The following is a 21158-nucleotide window of genomic DNA, read 5'->3' on the forward strand; positions in this document are numbered from 1 at the left end:
TATTTTGTCAAAATCATAATTTATTATTTCGGTCAAATAAAATTGAGTTATAACTAAGTTATTAAACATTATGCTGGGTATACACAATACTAATTTTCGTACTAATCGTAGTATGAGTAGAAGTACGATTTTGTGATAGACGTTACTACAAATCGTATTATTTCCTTTGAAAAAAAAAATAAAAAAAAAAAAATATCACAAAAATAAAAAATTTTTGATTTTCATACTTCGTTAGTACGACAACATGATACACGTTACTAATTTCATACTTATACGATTTATCGTACGACTTTTCGTAACGTGTATACCCAGCATTAATGTGCTGTTTTTATAATACAAGTGAGTACTTTGAGTGAAATTTTTAATCATTTCGTCTACTGATATCAAAGACGTTGCTCCATTGCCTTTTGTTGTCAACTTTAGCGACAATAGAAGCTTTAAATCCAAGAACAGAGTTAAAAGAAAAAATAGAGAAAAAACGTTATAAGAAAATGTGCTTAAAAAAACAAAATAAGTAACGGAAAATGTACTAAGTCCCAAAAAAAAAACACTTCAATAAGTAAGGATTTTAGAACGTAATTTGGAAACTAAGCTAACGATATACATAAATGTGTACATTATTGAATTTTGACCGATTATTTTAAAAATGTTATTCCGGGGTATAAAATTCCAGGGTATGAACAATTATTTTTAAATATTACCCTACTTCGAACATGTTTGCTTTCGAATCTAATTACGAAAACAGATTTGAAAGATTACATTACATACAAAAGGTATTAATTAGTTATTGTTTCAGCTCATTAACAATACTCGAAGGAATTACTTTCAGACATAGAATGAAATCATGATTTTTTTTTAAGCTCTAATGTACAAATTTATACACAAAACGGTGAGATGTTGCATGTTAAACTTTTAAAAATGTATTAAACATCTTACATTATATGTATAGATGATGTATAAATGACATGTATGTATGTATGTAGCGTGTTTGAATCATGGATGTTATCTGTGTAAAGTTGTCTTATGGGTAGATTATGGAAGGCAGCCGAACTTCATTTGCATTGTCAGAGGGCAACCACAAAATTTTTGGTTACCAAATTGGCAACAGAAAGTGATAGCTGCCAGTTGCCAACGGTAATACCATTTTGAAAATTGAGAACATTAGTTCGGTTGCCATCTATAATAGACCCATTATTTGCCAACATAAGTGGCCATTTTTTGTTTGTTGTATAATTTTTTATTTATTTATTATTTGCGATGTTTATTTATATATTAACTTAAAATGTATGCATTGTTTTAAATTTATATATGCATTTTATTATGTAAAACTTAAAAATTAAAGATATTTTCAGTGTATTTTGTTTATTTAAGTATGTATTAGGTATTGTTTCCCAAAACAAGTTAAGAAAATCATCATTATATTGTGTTTGTTTCGTTTGGAAAAATATAATAACTAAACAATTATAATAAAATTAATAATTACAGATTATAAATCCATGTGTTTATTTTTCAATTTAATTTGTTTGTATTTATATTCATTATTAATCGCTATAATTTAAGTATTTTTTTTTCTTTTTTCATTATTTATTTATGTATATTTATAAGTTTTTTCTTATTTTGTTTTCTTTTGTTCAAATAAAAAAAAATAAGCAGAAAATATTACATATTTAGGGACATATAATCTATAGATTGATAGAATAAGGGTGACAGAGAGAGACAGATCGCGTAGGAAATTTTTAAGCAAGTTAAAAATATTAATAAAATTATAATAATAATAGTAATATGTAATATAGTAATTAATTAGGATTTACGAATTATAAACGAATATTATATATAAGTATGTATGTATGTGTTTATGATAAAAATATTTACGACAAAATTACAGACTACAAAACTACTTTGCAATATAATATAGTGTTTGTTTGTGTGTGTGTTTCATGATCAGGGTTTTCCATTCATTACCAATTTTCAAAATTTTCTTTGTTTTTGTATTTGCATGTATAAAAAAGAGATTAATTTCTTGATGCTATTTATTAATTAAATTATGCTGCTGCACTAGCGGCATCTGTATAACAGCGGCTATGGCTGCGGCTACTGCATAAGTTGATACAAGTAGAGTTTAACAGAGATGAAGAGGATGACAGCGACGAGTACAACGATGACATACATAGTAATTAATAGTAGTAGCGGTTAGTTTTTGAGTAGTAGAGGAGATTTGATTTGATCATATAAATTGTAAATATTATGTATGAATGATGAAATATGTAGTACAAATTAAAACAAAAATATAATGGAAAAAAAAGAAGAAAATAAATACATGTTTACAATTTTACAAATGCAAATGCACATCACAACAACAATTACAATGGAGATGATGCCAGCCAGCCAGTCAGACAGACCAATCAGTCAGTCAGTCATATAGTTAGAGATGGTTGTTCAGAAAAACTTTAGATGGGGGGAAAAAGCACACACATACAAAATGATAAAGTAAAAACTAAGCAGCAAAAATATTATTGTTGGATTGACGCCCATTTGTACATGTCATCTTAGCCATCTTCTTTGGGAGGGGTGAACCAACCTGATGTAAACAAATTTAACATTATTAATAAGAAGAAAATATAATAAATATTTTAGAGTTGGGTTGTTCATGAACGAACAAGTTCAAATGAACAGTGAGAAGTTGTTCAGTCTTCTTGTTCTTTTAATTCACTTTATTCTGTTTGTCCCTTTGACCTTACTGAATATGTTTAAAACTTGCCCAATAAGCTCCAAAGCCCCAAAAATTCAAGCTCTTAAACATTTTGTTGGAATTTGACTTGAATGCAGATGTAGTTACGTTTTAAACTTGAAAAATATTTAAAAAAAATTAAATATTTTTCAAACAAAAAATTTATGTTTCATTTTTACTGAAGTATGCTATTGAAATAAAGTGTAATACAACTGTAAATCAAGGCTTGAATTACACTTACTTTCAACTTGAATTCCAGTAAAAATGCTTATTGGGTACCTTTTGAAAATGCTTTTAAATGACATTTATTTGCTTGAAATTTGTTCATCATTATTAAAAATCAATAGTACCCTGTTCATTTTGTTCAATGTTTGTAAAAACATTTACAGAGAAATCGTCCAAACAAACACCTCAAAATAAAAAGGAACAACTGAACAAACTTGTTCATTTTTTTTTTGTTGTGAACAAAAATGACCAAACAGTAGAATGAATGATTATGCCCAACTCTAAAATATTTACAAACACTAACCATTCTTTTCGTGTATTTGCACCAAGGATTTAAAACTTTGTTGCGCTCTCGCCAAACTGTATTGAGCCTGTGATAAGACCTGAGTTATGTGATTTAGATATTCAAAGAAATAGGACAACAATAATAGTATTAAAAGAATACTTTAAAAAGCTTTATACCCAATAAGTTTTGCACTTACCTTGGTGGCACCGAATTGTATTCTGGCTTTGCCCTTAACTAATGTGGCTGCTATTTGCATAATGACAGCTTCAACTGTATATGCCGAACTCCAACCCTGTTTGGTTAACAATTCCATGCATATTGCACCACCAACTAAAACATATCCGCCTAAAGAATCAAATTTTGGAACATAATTAAAAAATTAAATATTTAAGTTACTAATTTATCGAATTTACCGGATATTATTGGATGGACAACACGGACAAATGGTGGCTCAAAGGGATACGTTTCTTTAAAGATTATATTTAAGAGAATACTATCTTTGCCTTCTTTCTCCTTGAGCATAATCAAGTCGTTGTGTAGGGGACTGTCGGGATCAACGGATTTAAGGCGTATATTCCATTCGTATATGGAATCATTTACTAATTCTATGGAGTACATATTGCTCTTGAATGAATCAGAACGATAGATATCACGCAGTTCTTTCATTAGACGATCGGTTGCTTGAACGGAACCGGAAACTGAACCCTAAAAAACGATTTTAAAGTAAACATTTTAGTAAAATGAGAAATTTACAGTTGTTAAATAGTGTTTAATGGAATAAAAAATACTTTAAAATTGCTTATACTTGGAAATACGAGGGTTACTAAATAAGAGTACGACATTATTCGGTTTCCATATGTATATGCTATTGTTGTTGTAACAACGATAAACCGCAATCCGCTGTTTTTAAATATACACGAATAGGGTATCATGGCTGACAGTTTCGATAGCTGTCAATAAATCCATCGCCATCGGGACCGTTCTTCGACACGCGTTTTGCTAATTTATACCTTGTGAGACTTGAGTGGCTATGACGGTTAATGCTGTAGTGGTTCACTTTTCGGAAACCATGCTGGTGATAAGCTATTGTAAGGTGTTGTGTCCGTATGGGAAGGAGAAGATCATCGAGTGAGATAAAAAGATCGCGACTAGAGATAAAAAGAAGATCAGTACGTATGATACACACGGGCTCTTGTTCTCCCAGGTTTCAGCATTTTTCAGACTTAGTGTATAAATTCAGCGTCAATATGGCCTTGGAAGGCTTGGTATTTTTGTTGACCTCTGCAACTTTCCTAGGTAAGAAAAGTTGTGGTTAATCAGTGACAAGAAGGTTGTGTTCATTTACGCGAACATATCCTCCTCGTTCGTGGGGTTAGAGAGAGATCGAATTGTGGACTTCAACTTTCCAACTCCTGTGCTCAAGTTGCAGTTCTTCAAATGATACTTCCAACGTTTCCATTTATACTTTTTGATCAATGTGCTGATTTCCACGTTCAGCTGAGCAATCCGTGTGTTGCTATGTCGGTAATGTGGATGTTGTCACGTTGATCTGCTAAAAATTTTACCCCGGCTGGAAAGTGGGGTCACACAATTGGAATTCGTCCTCTTGACATTGTCTGAGGACTTCTGGAGATCATTGAGAAAGTTCATTCCTGTTTTCAATAAAAAATTGTTCTTAGTCTGTCATCTGAAAACCACACTGATCTTTAGTATACTTATTTCATTGAATACGAAAATCCATAGAATAATTCATCGAATAACTTCAAATTTTAATTGCATTAAGGTCGAGAATTAAAACATTATTCATTATTATCTGATATAGACTGTAACTTCAATAAAATCATAAATTGCTCTTCAAATAGAATTTCCAGAGAATTAATATTAAAATATTACTAGCTTAACCACACATGACATTAGAAACATGACATTTTGCAAAGCACAACTCAAAACAGAAGTAGCAACCCTCGCATTAAACTAGCAATCCAGTAGAATGAATAATACTTCTTTTAAATTCTTAATAAAGCATTTATTACCTTTAAGTAGTCTTGTCTTTGACTTTGTCGCAGTCTTTCTAGTGTTGCTAAATGTTCCACTTCCATTTCGTCTTTCTAGAATGGAAACCAACAAAACAATTTAACATAAATAATTTTATTATTTTTTTTACATCATCACCTTATTCGTACTGCGTCCATCATCCATTTCCAATGGTAGATCCTCGTCGGCTTCACTCTCTTGTTCACTATCGCCAATTGGATCTTCGATGTCATCTTGATCTGATTCAATGTCATCGATTTGATGCTGAGCTGCAGGCTGATGATTTAATGATGATGCACTATTGGGTGGTGGCAATTGAAACGGTATTGTCAGGTTATCAATATCGGGCGGCAGTGGAACATTGTGTAGGCGGCACAGTTCACGTAATAGTATGCCCACCTAAAGCATAAACATAAACAAGAGAAACAAATTCAAATAAACGTTATAGAAAATAAACTCAACACAACAATCACACATGTCATATCTCATCATAAAATTGGGTCAAACAAAAAAAAAAAGAATAAAAGTAAAGAGTTAAAACAAAAACAACAAAATACATGAAGTCACAGTAAAGCAACTGACCTGATTTATAACATGATTATCACGTCCATTTGTATTGCTTAGTATTTGAACAGCATTTGTTACGCTTGTTTCTTCGCTCTCAGCAAACCATACTGGGGGTGAAGATGGGTAAGTTTCCTAAAATAAACAGAGTGTAGAAATTAATTTAATAAAATGTTAAAATATTGCCAATTTTTACAGTAATAAAAATAATTAATTCGTTAAAATTTAAATATGAATCATACATAAACCCTAGACTAAGACTAGACTAAGACTAGACTAGACTAAGACTAGACTAAGACTAGACTAAGACTAGACTAAGACTAGACTAAGACTAGACTAAGACTAGACTAAGACTAGACTAAGACTAGACTAAGACTAGACTAAGACTAGACTAAGACTAGACTAAGACTAGACTAAGACTAGACTAAGACTAGACTAAGACTAGACTAAGACTAGACTAAGACTAGACTAAGACTAGACTAAGACTAGACTAAGACTAGACTAAGACTAGACTAAGACTAGACTAAGACTAGACTAAGACTAGACTAAGACTAGACTAAGACTAGACTAAGACTAGACTAAGACTAGACTAAGACTAGACTAAGACTAGACTAAGACTAGACTAAGACTAGACTAAGACTAGACTAAGACTAGACTAAGACTAGACTAAGACTAGACTAAGACTAGACTAAGACTAGACTAAGACTAGACTAAGACTAGACTAAGACTAGACTAAGACTAGACTAAGACTAGACTAAGACTAGACTAAGACTAGACTAAGACTAGACTAAGACTAGACTAAGACTAGACTAAGACTAGACTAAGACTAGACTAAGACTAGACTAAGACTAGACTAAGACTAGACTAAGACTAGACTAAGACTAGACTAAGACTAGACTAAGACTAAGACTAGACTAAGACTAGACTAAGACTAGACTAAGACTAGACTAAGACTAGACTAGACTAGACTAGACTAGACTAGACTAAGACTAGACTAAGACTAGACTAAGACTAGACTAAGACTAGACTAGACTAAGACTAGACTAGACTAAGACTAGACTAAGACTAGACTAAGACTAGACTAAGACTAGACTAAGACTAGACTAAGACTAGACTAAGACTAGACTAAGACTAGACTAAGACTAGACTAAGACTAGACTAAGACTAGACTAAGACTAGACTAAGACTAGACTAAGACTAGACTAGACTAAGACTAGACTAAGACTAGACTAAGACTAGACTAAGACTAGACTAAGACTAGACTAAGACTAGACTAAGACTAGACTAAGACTAGACTAAGACTAGACTAAGACTAGACTAAGACTAAGACTAAGACTAGACTAAGACTAGACTAAGACTAGACTAAGACTAGACTAAGACTAGACTAAGACTAGACTAGACTAAGACTAGACTAAGACTATAATTAAAACTTCAGAATGAAAGCAAGAAATATTAATGGAAATAACAAAATCATTTAAAATTGGTAATGTAGAAGGGAACAAATTAAAAGCAACGAATTACTTTAGTTATGTAAATCTGAAAACTATGTTCAAATGGCTGACATTTTAACTTTGAGAAATTGAATTAATTTTTTATAGAATTAATTCCTTATCAAACACGCTTAAAAATGTAGGCAGAGCGACTCCATCCACAAGCCGCTTATGTGAGCTTTGGTAAGAGCTATGTATGGCAGTAGGACATCAACTAGTAAGGTGCCAGGTGTTGTTGTAACAATTTTACAATATTTAATCTGGGGGTTCTGCAAGATCAAGTCCAAGAAATTGTTTACTTCTGCTGGATGGGTCCATAAACTGGACGTAGTGAAGTAGGACCCTGACCACATGCTGGGCATAAGTTGAGGACGGCACGGTCTATGCGGGACCAGAAGGCATTGAGCATGTTGCTCCATCCTGAACTTAATTGTTCCAAAACGACTCTTGTTTTACGCGGCAAAATTTTCGGTACCTATCTATCGGTACCAGGTGTAAAGAAATGGCTATTGTTTTTTGTGGGGTGAAGCGTGCCTCCAATGACATATGATCAGCTGTTTAAAAATATTTGCTCATCATAGATCATAAAAAAACCGCTAATGAACTAAGTCTGTATTGCGACAGTTGCTTTGGCCAAAACCGCAACAAGGCTGTAATTACCATGTTCGCATATTTCTTAAATTCTACAAATTTTGTCAATAGAATTAAAGTTACCTACTTACTTACGGACCATAGTTCGATTGAATTTTTTGTTCGAAATCTTTTGTGGGCACCTAGTGAGTGGCCCATACTTATTCGAAGTGCACGAACTAATTCATCAGGTTATGACTGCATAACCGAAATGGATCATACCGACTTTTAAAACTGGAAGTCATTTGCAGATTCGTTACTACCCAACAAAATTAAACCAGCTTCGCATCGCCAACTTTCAAAAAAGTTTAGGTTCAATTGATCTACTGTCACTGTAATTATCGGACGTCATTGTAATTATTTTTTAAGTACAATCAGGCCCTTTTTTGCCTTCGACAATTTTGCGTCTCACTCGCGTAAAATGTAAGCCCTCGTATAAGGGTTCCTGTTCTATGTCGTTTACACCAACCGCGTGTCTTTTAATTTGGACAAACCATTGTGAAGACTATTAAGTCTCTGAGATAGTGGTGGAGTAATTTATAACTCATATCATGAATTGTTTTAAGCGTTCCAGCTTCCTATATGAAGATATAGGTCGACTAGGGACGTACTTAAATCGAGTGGGATACCCAGACTTGTTGGTTACGTACCTTGCCATTCATTTTGAGAATTCAAAGTTTATGTATTTCGACAAAAAAATTTAATGATTTACAAAATCTTTGTTTAAAAAAGTATGCCTCCAAAATATCATAATGCATATTTGAATTTAAAGCATTGGTCTCCAGCAGTACGCCCGCGGGCACCGGCTATGTGTGAGTTTCTTATACATGTGAAACCGAAATTAAAAAACGAACATGAGTTATTTTACAAGTGTTGCCAGTGAAGGATATTTCCATAAGAAATTGGGTTCAGTGTACACAAATCGTAACACTAGAATACGAAGCAAATCTATTGTTGTGAGAGTTTGGTTAACAATGATTTAAAGCATTCCTTAAAAATTAAGGACTCATTAATAAAAACAGACGACGATGAATAAATTACTTATTACATTACTTATCAAATTGATAAGAATTGATTTAAAACAAAAAACTAAATAAAGATATTTAAAATAAAAAATTTTACTCTTTCAAATTGCATCATACATAAATTTGTATTCAATTAAACGTGCCATTTTAGCTGTTATTAAGCTATCGTAAGTACCTAACTTAACGAACACACTTAAAAAATTGTGTGGGCAATAATATCGTATGTCCAAAAAAAAACCGTTTATTACTAAATATACAAGATTTTCCATTGAAAAAGTTTTCAATTTATTTTACGAAGCGCCATTATTATAACTTGCCTTTAAGTTTGTAAAAGTAAAAGTTAAATTTAAGGGTACCTTTTTCTATTGCTTAAAGTTAAATTTTACTATTAGGAACTTAAAGGCAAGTTGTAATAATGGCCGTAAATCGGTTATTGTATCACATTTAAAATTTGGTAATGTTGTTACCAGCCAAAGCAATGAAATTTAATAACAACGCTTTACTGTAATATTTTACATCGGTAAGTGTTAATGCACAAAAACAGCACCATGCTGCTGTGGATTGATTCCTTATTACCTACAAGAGTTCATGATTGACCAGCACACCACAAAAAATATACGATTCCCGAATTCGTACAGCGTTGACCAACACTCCACCGCCAGTTACCTTAGATTCTTTGTAATTGCCTGGTTCATAGCATATGGAAGTTGAAGTCAACTTTACAGAAAAGAGGAGCTTATACTAAAAAATATGATGCTTTAAATTTAGCTATGGTCTGCGATAGATTCGGAATTTCTGATAGAATTGGTTCGTGTTTGGCTACGGCTTTATTTAAAGACAAAAAAAATATGAAAATGGAGAACCAATCGTTATGGATAAATCAAAAGTAGCTCGAGAAAATATGAAAAACAGAAAAACCTTTCGTAGAATGCAGTATGATTGGGATTTGTTACCATTATCTTTTGATGGTAGAAAAAATTAAGCACTCACAAGGAATGAAATACGTATCGCACTTGATCAACAAGATCAGAATTTCACTTTTTTCAAGAAATCAAATAACAACATCAATATCTATCTACTGTAAAAATTTCAATGTATTCCCATTACTCTTTCGTCTCGAAAACAACATTTGAGACCATTTTCGTGATAATGTAGTGACTACTTTTATACAACAAAAAGGTATTATTTTAAGTTAATACAAAAGTTGAAATAGACATGCATCGTATATTTTCATAAAAAAGGTATTATTTTGAGTTGAGCCTTTATTCTAGTTAAAAATAATCAAATTGTTTTATTTATATTTGGTTGTATTTTGAGTTGACCATAGCTATGTTCAATAACTAAAAGTTGTTACTAGTTAGTAACAATTGTTACTGGAAAAGCGTTCATTAACTCAAAAAACTTGCAAGTAGAGAAAAATTCAAGAGCGTATAAATTTTAGAGAGTGCTCTCTCGTTGCAAACTATTACAAGTTCTATTTTGAACTCGTAATAGTTAGCAGCTTATATTTCATGTTTTGTGTTATTGTTTATTTATTTTCAATTTTATTTTTGTGGTGAAAAAATATGAAAATACGAATTTTCAATAAAATTGAAGAAAATGTGAGTATTTATACATTTTAAAAGGAATAAAATATGAAAATTGTGTGTATAAAACAATTGTTACTGAAAAAGCGTTCATTTACTTTTTACTATTTTTGAGACTTTAAGAGAGTAATTTTGCAAATTTTGATTTTATTCTCTCGTTGCAAGTATTTACTGGGAAAGTAAATGAACAGACCTACTGTTTTGTTGATAAAATTGGTTTTATTTCGAAATGTGACTCTTTTTATAATAAAATTGTTCACATTTTTTCAGAAAACTGGTATTAACTGATTTTTTTTTTTTGCAATAATTTGAAAAATTTAAAAGAAAACCAATGTAATTATATTTTTAAATGGAATTTACATACTATGATGTATTCAGATTTTCAAATTCTCTTAAAATGTAACCACAAACAGTTTTTAGCCGCTACTGAAAATTTTAAAATTTTGAGTTAATACCCTCTTGTTGATCAAGTGCGATATGTATGTATGTGAAAAATACCATCCGAGAATTATATAAGAATCTCGTATTGTGGTTCTTAATGAGCCAGAAAGCCAATTGCTGGGTCATATTAAAGTTATCGCAGAAGACTCATATACAATACAAAAGAAATTGTACGAGTTCTTACAGGAACAAAAGGCTACGAAATTTTCTTTTAAATTTAAAAAGATTTAATTTTCTTAACAAATCAATCTTTCGATTTAGCGAAATTTACTTTTTTCCAAACACAATATTGTCCATTAAGTGGCAACAATCTGTATTCATGTAAATGAACTCTTTTTTCATAAATTAACTTCAAAAGTAGCGTCATATGGTTTCAAACAATTTGAAAGAAAAAGTTTGTTTCACTCATGTTGAGGTTGTATTACCACTAAACATAAACTGCAAAAAATATAATTTGTTTAAATGTTTTAATTTAAGTTTTCTTCTTCTATCTTTCCAGCAGAATATTAAGAAGTTTAAGATTTCATTAAACACTTGAATGATGACAAGAACAGCAAAAAAATCTGTTAAAAAGTGTCATTGGCAAGAAAATATGATGTAGCTTTTGTTGTGAACTCATGTTTAAGGGTAAAAAAAAGTAAAGGAGAGCAGCAATGCACACACAGATACTAATACAAGAACACACACAATGAAAAAGTGAAAATTGTAATTTAACCTTTAATTAGAGCAATGAACCAATAACGCACCATATGCACATTATTACGTCTGCTACATTTGTTTTTCAACTACACACATATTCACATACACATATAACAAACGAAATGACGGAACAAAACGACATATTTTGCAAAAAAAAAAAAAAAATGAACTTTTTAAGGTGAACTGAGTAAAGGTACTTAATAAATGTGTTGTATGATTCATTATTTATTTATTTACAAGTGAAAGAATACAACAAGACACTTTTTACCAACAAGTGTTTCAGAAGTTAAAATATTGATGGCAAACAGCAAATGAGCATATTATTCGAAAATCAATGTTAAGAACATTACACTGACATACATTATATCCTATCTATTAACAAGAACACTTCTATACATATATTTTAGTATGCGAATCATTCACCCATTTTCCAAAATGGTCACAGATCTTATCAAGCTTTTTTCAAAAACAAAGTTCCTAAAAGTTACAACACAGAAAGAGAATTAACAACATGTTGATATAAGCCACGTTCTCTTATGCCGACCATTGGTTTAGACTGTGTGTACAATACATATATTTGATGTAAAGCATTTGTACTTCAACTTATACCAATGTACACAATGTATTGGTGTGCTCGTTGTTGTTGTTATAACAGCTTCTGTGGGTTCTGCATTGAGGCCAAGGCCAAAAAATTGTGCTACTTCAAGGACGTGGTCCACAAATCCATGAATCTCGTCTCTCTGAATGTTGTTCAAAGCTATCGTATACGTACATACCTTTGTATGTTTTCCTCGTATACACGTAGATCCTTCCTGGAATACCTCGGGGGAGGCTCCAGCTTTGTGATGTTGATACTAGGATCACTCCTCCGATGACATTCCAGGATGACCGAGTGCATTCCGGTGCGTAGAACTGGCTGTTGTGCTAATAGTGATGTATTGTTTAACAAACCAATTTTATAATTTATTATAAACATTATTTATTAGCTTTTATCGCAATATTGGCACTTTTGTATTATGATGATTGTATTTATCATATAATAAAATATACATAGAAGCATTACAGAGACAAAAAACCTAAGTATGTTGTCAAAATCCCAAGTCTTGCAACAACAAGATGCATACATGTAAACCAATGTATTTTGTTGTTGTGTCAGCCATAAAATTTGGTAGAGTAATTATTTTTACTACCGGCTTACTCTCTGTTGCGCCTCTAGTTCTACCCTATGTTATTTATTATGAAAATGGGCGTGTATGAACTGAATTTTTACTATTAATTTTAGTATTAATGTTCAATTAATCGAGAAAATTTTAAGCTACATGTTTTATTTTTTCGTTACATGGAATAATCTGAAAATTTTGCATTTTGCATTTTACAACAGGTGAACGATTTCATTTGAATGTAACATGTAAGGCATTTACTTAATTATTTTCTATAAAACAACCAATGACTCACAATAAATTTTGATGGATTTTTCTACATATTAGTTTATGATTAGGAAAGTATACTACATTGCTAACTTAAACATGCATTACCACATGATTCATAGGGAAATTCCCAAAATTAAAGCAAACAATTAAATCTAATACATATATACAATAGGATGGGTTGCTGAGTAGACAGCCATTAAACGAGTAAAGTCGGGTCATTCCGGTGCGTAAAACCGGTTGTCGAGAGAATGATTATGTGCCTAATTTCAATAAGGGTGGATCGATTTGCATGAATACAAAAAATACATTAGCGTGTCATTGGAGATCATGTGTTTATCCAAACCAATGCAAGTTCTGTGAATAGACTAAAATTATCATTCTGTTTTACATATATGCATTTCGGGAGATACTTAAAACAATTAGCTTCGGTAGCTATTTAGTAATATGAGAAGTGAAAAGGAGGCAGTAAAATTTAGTTCTCAAACTTAAAAAATGAGAAGTGAAGAGGAAGCAGTATTGTTAGTTCTTCAAGTTTCTCCAAAAAATAGCTTTTATTAAGAAAAATTACAAGTGAAAAGGAGGCAATACAGTGGGACCTCGATTATCCGTATTGGTCGGGATCGGAAGCATTCTGGATAATCAATTTTCCCGGTTAATTGAGTACCAATTTTTAGTAGTTTTTTAAAGGATTTTATGTACATGTTTAAATAATATAAGGATTTTATTAAATTTCGGACATATGCCAACAGCATTTCATTTTCTGGGTAGAGTAAGTTATTCCACGCATTTTTCAAAACTGCAGAAGTAACAGCGTTCCAAGCATTATTAATTGACATTATTAAATTTGTATCTAGTTTTTCTATAATGACATTTAAAGCTCCATATTGCACCTTGATCCATCGGTTGGATCAAAGACGTTTGGTTTGGAAAATTGTATAAATCGTTCATTGCTGAGTTTTTTTATTCTATTGATATAAATTGTGGCAGCTATATAATCAGCTAAAGATTTTTCTACTAAGTTTGTGAATTCCATGTCGCTTTTTTGTTTAATTTTGAGTGGAATATTTTAGTCTTTTCATTCACTCTTAATTCCGAAATTGAAGTTCGATCATTCCAGAACCATTCATAAACTGAGAAATCTACTTTTGGTTCTTCAGCAGTCTTTAAATATTTTCAGTTTCGAATGGGGAATTCCTCTTTTTCGTTTTATTCACATTGTGTTTGTTGTCCAAAAATAATCGAAAAAAATGTTGCTTATAATCCGAATAATTGAGGTAATTACGGTTAATCGATGTAAAAAAGTTGAAATCGATCCAAATTTTGTTTCTATTTCTTTCACGGATAATTAATGTTGCCGGATAATCGAATCACGGATAATCGAGGCCTCACTGTATATTAAAAAGTTAAAATTTCCGAGTTTTACAAGGTATTTTTCAATTTTCATTACAAATGGTTTAGCTCATTTTCTATGTACCATGCAGCGCTCACTTTACAAGTATAACGAAGTTCATAAAAGTTACAACATAGAAAGAAAATTAGGCCCCTATTATTAGTTGCATTCGACAAACGATATTCGTTGGCTATTGAATATCGGCTATCGAATGTAAAATTCGTATTATAAGTTGGCATCGCTGTCGAAAATTTCATTGTGCATCGAATTTTTCAACGAACACAATTTTGCTTTCGAATATTATTTATTTTTGGTGGACCAAATACCACTAACTGAAATATTTTCGTTAATTTTATGCAGGTCTAAGGTTGTAAGCAATGAATGTGCGCCATAATACCAAATGACAATTCGTTCGATCAGCTATTGTTAAAATTTTGAAGAGTGGTGGGTGGAATATTGTGACGCTAGGCCTAAAAGTTAGGTGCTGAAAATTTGAGCCAAATCGGACAACGATTTCTGGACGCGCATCGAGGTCAAAGTTCAGATATATGCAAAATTTTACTATTTATATGAAATAAATAGGTGAAACACGTTAACTTTCTGCATTGTTTTCTAGAAATATGTAGATTTATTTATATTAATGAATATTACATTAAACTTTTTTTTTGGAAATTAACCCTGTATCTCCTTTGGGTCAAAATGACCCAAAAACTGTATTATCGCCAAAATTCGGAAAAAATACGAATTTTTCAGTTTTTGCAAAAGAATCGAAATGTGCACGAAATTATCGTTGTAATGAGATATAAATGAGAAAATTTGGATAAAAAATGTTAAAGTTATTACAAATTCGCCAGACCATTAAAGGGTCTCAGGCTATCCGTATTTATTTGTGTATGAGTTTTTGTCTTCGTAGGATACCGTTAACCTATTCGCAGGTGTGGCCAAAAAAAAATATTTTTTAACGGCTATTTCGAATCTATATTTTCAAATTTTTAAAAATTTTGTTAAACAAATTTTAGAATTTTTTGATCATCACATTGGGATTTATTGAGATCATAATAGGGAATACAAATATGAAAAAATTATGTCGATACCTTACAGTTTTTCCGTACCTGCGATTTAAATTTTGCAATTTTCAAGAAAAACTAATTTTTTGGCCATATTTTGGCGAATAAGACCAATTTCATTACTGTTATAAATTTTAAGTAAAACCTATTCATAATATTATAGTCCTGGTAATTTTAAATATGGTCTGAAAGTTTTACTAAAATCGGAAAACGTTAACCTTTAAATCGTTAAGGTCAAAGGTTAAATTTTTCAATATTTGGAATTTCTAATGAAAAGATAGCGAAATGTTATATATTTTGGGCCGATTTTAATGAAACTTGAGGAAAATATAACATAAAGTCCAGAATTTTAAATAACAGCACAAAACTGGAAATTAACACTTTGCACCACTTGGGGTCCAAATGACCCTCAACTTTTAAAATCACGAAAAACACAGCCATTTTGACCAAAAGTGCTCTTAAAGGTTACAATCCATTTTTGCACTGTTATTGTAAATGTTAGACCCCAATTTATATTTTCCTCAATTTTCATTAAAATCAGCCCAAAAATATATAACATTTTGCTATCTTTTCATTGGAAATTCCAAATATTGAATTTATTTCATATAAATAGTAAAATTTTGCATATATCTGAACTTTGACCTCGATGCGCGTCCAGAAATCTTTGTCCGATTTGGCTTAAATTTTCAGCACTTATCTTTTAGGCCTAGTGTCACAATATTCCACCCGGCGCTCTTTGAAATCTAAAAAAAAATTGGCTGTCACTCTAATATACATATACTAGGGTATTCAAATTATTCGATTTTTCTCTTGTTCGAATAAAACGAATAATTCGAATAAGAGATTTTAACTTGTTCGAATAATTCGATCAATTAAATTTAAATTTAAAAAAAACAAGGAAGAAAGCTATAATCGGCAGTGCCGATTAAAAATTAGTTTTTTCATTTTTTTCCGTAAAAACCTAAGCCGAACATTTAAAAAAAAATGGTCCAAATCGGTTCAGCCGTTCTCAACTGATGCAATTACCAACGAACGACATTTGATTTTTATATACCCGGAGAATACCCGTGTATACGGGAATGTAAACATTTGAAATCACATGCTGAAAATCGTTTTAATTGGGAATTAGCTTTATTTGAAGCAAGTAGCAATCGGACAAAAAAAATTAGATTGTTTTTATAATGCTTTAAAGCCAACATCAGTGGATAGCTAAACTTTGCCACTAAAATAAGAAAAAATTACTTATTTAATACATTAGTTAGGTATTTTGAAAACTAATTTTTAAAACAAATTTGTTTCTATGGCGAACATATAACATTATTTCTATGAAATAATACTTAATTTTATGGTGACAAAAGATCTCCAAATATTATAACAACTTTTTGGATTTTTTTATGTTAGAACAATTGAATTGTAATGTATTGCTTTTCTTTCTTTTTTAATGAATTGACTAAATTTTATAAAATATAAATTATTTCTAGTGTTTTGTTGTTAAATAAAAAATAACGAATGTATTCTAAAGGTAGGTCACACATGACAAATATTTGACGAAAAAGACGTAACCACTAAATAAAATACATTTGAATTCATTTATTTATTTATTTATTTATTTATTTATTTATTTATTTATTTATTTTAAAAACTTATTTTACTTAGTATGATTCAAAACAAAAAATTTAGTTTTGCGAAAATAAGTGAATTTGGCATTATAGGTATTTTTAATGCCAAATGAAGAGAAATACAAACATTTTTTTGTCGTTTCGGAGGAGCTCAATCACAAAACTTGTGACACGAGATTTTTGTATATTAGATTCTCGTTTTTCCTTATTTCCCGGGAAATTAAATTTTTCATTCCCGTTTACCGGGAATCCCCAAAACTTAACCATAGCTTATGCTAAGGTTTTGTTTGTTCAATTTTAGCTAATATTCAAATTGGCCTTTTTCTTATCATGGTAAATTCTAAAATGTATACCAAGAAGTTGGTAGGTAGACGTTTTTTTACGAATTGATAAAATATCAACGAATGAAGTATCCCAGCTATTCTGGTCTGATTTTAGTTACCATCTGTCCTTACCACACAGATGCGCTTTACAGGTATCTCAAAAATAACTTTAAATACATACACACCTGATTTCTTAAAATATAATTACTAATTAATTAAATAAATAACTACGAAAATAAAATGTTAAAGATTATTATTCTACTTACCGTGATATTAGCATGAATATCATAACGTTTGCCATTCTTTCCAATGAAACGGCAAGTGAGTTCGTCCACACTTGAATTGAGAATTTGAAAACGTTCGTGATTTTTTGTAAAGATCTTCTCCAAAGTTTTTATTTCTAATTTTAAAGTATTGAGACACGCCATCGTGTCCAAAAACGATTGTGTACGACAATCAAATTACAGGGAGTTCGTGGGGATGCTGTTCGTTCAAAGCAGTTATCAAATTGTTGTCACAATGAAATTTGTTTTAGGAATTGATTTGATGATACTGATGCTGCTGTTTGTTGTTAATATGTTTAACTTTGTTTGTTGTTGTAATTTTTTAAAATAAGTTTTGCGAAGTTTTGAAAAAATGTAAACACACGCACAATTTTAAACGAGGAAGCAATTTGTTTGATTTTTCTTGTACTTTTTTTTTATTATTTTGCACCAAATATAATATAAATATATATATATATTTTATATGTTGGTCATTTGTTTTTTATTATTGGCAGAGATCAAAACACAATGACAACGCTAAATTTTACGTTGTTGTCGTCGATAATACGAGATGATGGCTGCAATGACGATTTAGTCTCTATTTATTGTTCTTTGTTTTTGTTATTTTTTATTGGGTTGACATTTTTCACTTTTTTTATATTATTTTGTGTAGTTGTTGTTTTGCAATAGTTATTTTATTGTTGGGTTTTCTTGTAATTATAAAAATTTACTGTTAAATTGAGAACGTGCACGGTGGTAATGGATGCTGCTGCTATTGTTGTTGACGTGATTCCTTCTTCGTACAATTGTTGTCGTTGTTGTTGTTTCCAATATTTGTCATACACACTCACACATTCTGGCAACGAGTTCCGTTGTTTTATTTCGTGTTTTTAAGGTCTCCACAAAAAGTTAGTAGAACTTTGGCCAAACCTCACACACACACCTTTGGTTTTTTGAAAAGGAGGGGGTTGCGGTGTTGGGGGCTTTGTGTGCCTTCCTTTTTCTTGTCACATTAACAACAGACACTGCTGACTTTGCAATTGATCTTTTATTTTCCTTTGAAAACTTTACTTGCGTCACGTTGTTCTACCTGTGTTTTATTGAAAGAACAATATAAAAAATATGTTCCTTTGTTAATTTTATTTTTATTTTACAAAATTCTTTTTTTATGTTGTAATAGTTGTATTTTTTACAAAAATGTGTGTATTTGTCGACTTATTACATTCGATATATTATTTTAAATTTGCATGGATTTTTCTAAAACTATATAATTCGATACATATATGTATTTAGTTGTTAAAAAACATTTTCAGACACAAAGTATGAAAAAACATAATAAAAAAACACACGTACTTTGTAAAAACACAAAAGAAAAAAATATCAACGAACGATTACTTTATGGATTCAACGAATAACTACATGTACACTTATACACTAAACACAACGACACTCCACCAACAACAACAGAAAAAAACCTACCAATCGACCAACCGAAAAAAGAAATCTGCAGTCTGGATGGCGAACGAGTTTTGCAAATTATCTATTTTTTCCTACAACAATTATTGTTATTTTCTCGATTTCTTTTTTAATTTCAACACTTTGCTTTTAGTTAATACGCTTTTAAGAGTCCTTGAGCTTATAATTTTAATGGTCTCGTTTAATTTTACCCAAATTATTTTATTATTTCTAATTAAATAAATACGATGCTGTGAAATCAAACAGAAAATCACTTTCGCCAGACGTCGAATACAAAAAGTACTAAATAATAGACAAGTGATGCCACTTTACAGTGATTTATGAGGGCGTGTTTACATTACGTGCATTACAGTACACAAGTTAATAAGTCTGGTATCACTTGTTTCCCCTTATTAGTACCCAAAAACAACGAAAATAAATAAAACAAGAAACGACAGCCCCAACAACTTCGTTTTATTTTTTTCCATTTTTCTTAGAAAAACATTTGTTTTAATTTCAATTTATTTTAGCATATTCACCTTTTTACTTCAGAATGTTTAAGAAAGTTGAGAGATTTATTCATTTATCAGAAAATCATGTTTAAATTTATTTTCAATTCATTGCACAGCTAAAATAATTTAAAAAAACAAACACTTGCAAAACACAGTTTGTAATAACACAAATTTCATTTTGTTGTGCGTCGTATTTTTATGTCAAAACAAATGTAATTCTGCTGTGTTTGTTTTCCACAAAAAATAACTCTGCGACAGAAAACAACTTCAAGATGTTACTTCACACAAACACATGTGATCCTTATGTGCATGATTCAAGCGCTTCTCCTAGGTCCTACAGTAAACTTCAAGCACTTATGGGAATTTACATTGGCTGCTTGACAGCTTGCTTGTCAAGCAATAATTTTTTGCGCTGCCGTTCCAAAAATTTCCAATCATGGAAAATTCGTAAAAGCAAATACAAAATACAACTCTTAGACACACTGTTGCCAGATTTATTTTTGTATAAATGTCAAGGAAAATTTAATACAATTTTTAATGTAATGTTGCACTTTCGAATGAATGCATGCACCATGAAAAATTATTATGGAGTATAGTGTCTCCACGTGCAATAAAAGTAAATAGTTATTTTCTAATATCCAATTTAATTTAGAAGAACAAATACTGCAAAACAAAATATATGCATTTATACAAGGTGGAGTCAGTCAAAGAGCTTAATACATTTTTACGCTTTTTTCTATGCTGCAAGCAAAATTATCAGATTATTTGAGTACAAAATCGAAATATTTTGGGAAAAATCGTCAGTGACTTTACAAAATCTCCTTTAGTACATGTATTATTATAATTTCTAAAATAATTCAATTCAACCTGTATTTTCAAATGCGGTTATCCGAAAAAAACCGGGTTTATAAAAAAGGTCAATATAATATAATTTACACAGAAAAAAAAATTCGAGTGTAACATTTAACACAGATATGCCGACTGTACTACATGTAGTTCTTGTTTACACTGCAGCCACACGATCAAGTTTTTCTTGATAGTCTTTTACATATACTGTTTGTCAAAATTTTTAAAAATTGAAAGCGGTGACGTAGGCAGCACGCAACTTGAAAACAATTTTAGTTCAAATTGGACATAAAAATGTAATCAGCTGTTTTCTTGAATGAAAAATTGAACACCAACTTGAATGTGAAATTGAATGCAAGTTCGTTTCAATTCTTAAAAGTGTGAGTGTATTAGTAAAAAAGTGTGAGTGTATTAAAACTTGAAAGGCAAAACTTGATCGTGTAACCCCCAAGTTACAGGATACGTCACCTTTATCAAGATACCATTTTTTGTTGTTCACATACTTAGTACTCACCACTGATCGCATTATTTTTTGCTACTATTTT

General features: G+C 30.8%; 1 protein-coding gene across 3 annotated transcripts; it reads right to left on the reverse strand.

The window, feature by feature from the left end:
• Positions 1-1214: 1214 nt before the first annotated feature.
• On the reverse strand, positions 1215-19544 carry LOC135956202 (ubiquitin-conjugating enzyme E2 Q2). 3 transcript variants are annotated; one of them, XM_065506606.1, is made up of 9 exons: positions 19276-19544; positions 17804-18886; positions 5856-5972; positions 5412-5672; positions 5273-5347; positions 3653-3944; positions 3436-3584; positions 3258-3324; positions 1215-2578 (listed from the first exon to the last, which is right to left on the reverse strand). In XM_065506606.1, the coding sequence occupies exons 2-9, from the start codon at positions 17963-17965 to the stop codon at positions 2547-2549; spliced, it is 1155 nt and encodes a 384-aa protein (XP_065362678.1). In that variant the 5' UTR covers positions 17966-18886; positions 19276-19544; the 3' UTR covers positions 1215-2546. The 3 variants fall into 3 exon arrangements, with proteins under 3 accessions (XP_065362678.1, XP_065362676.1, XP_065362677.1); XM_065506604.1 differs by having other exon boundaries at positions 3258-3336; XM_065506605.1 differs by having other exon boundaries at positions 3258-3336; positions 17804-18890; positions 19468-19534.
• Between the last annotated feature and the right edge of the window lie 1614 nt (positions 19545-21158).

Source organism: Calliphora vicina, chromosome 4, assembly GCF_958450345.1.
Source record: "Calliphora vicina chromosome 4, idCalVici1.1, whole genome shotgun sequence".
Classification (NCBI taxonomy): domain Eukaryota; kingdom Metazoa; phylum Arthropoda; class Insecta; order Diptera; family Calliphoridae; genus Calliphora; species Calliphora vicina.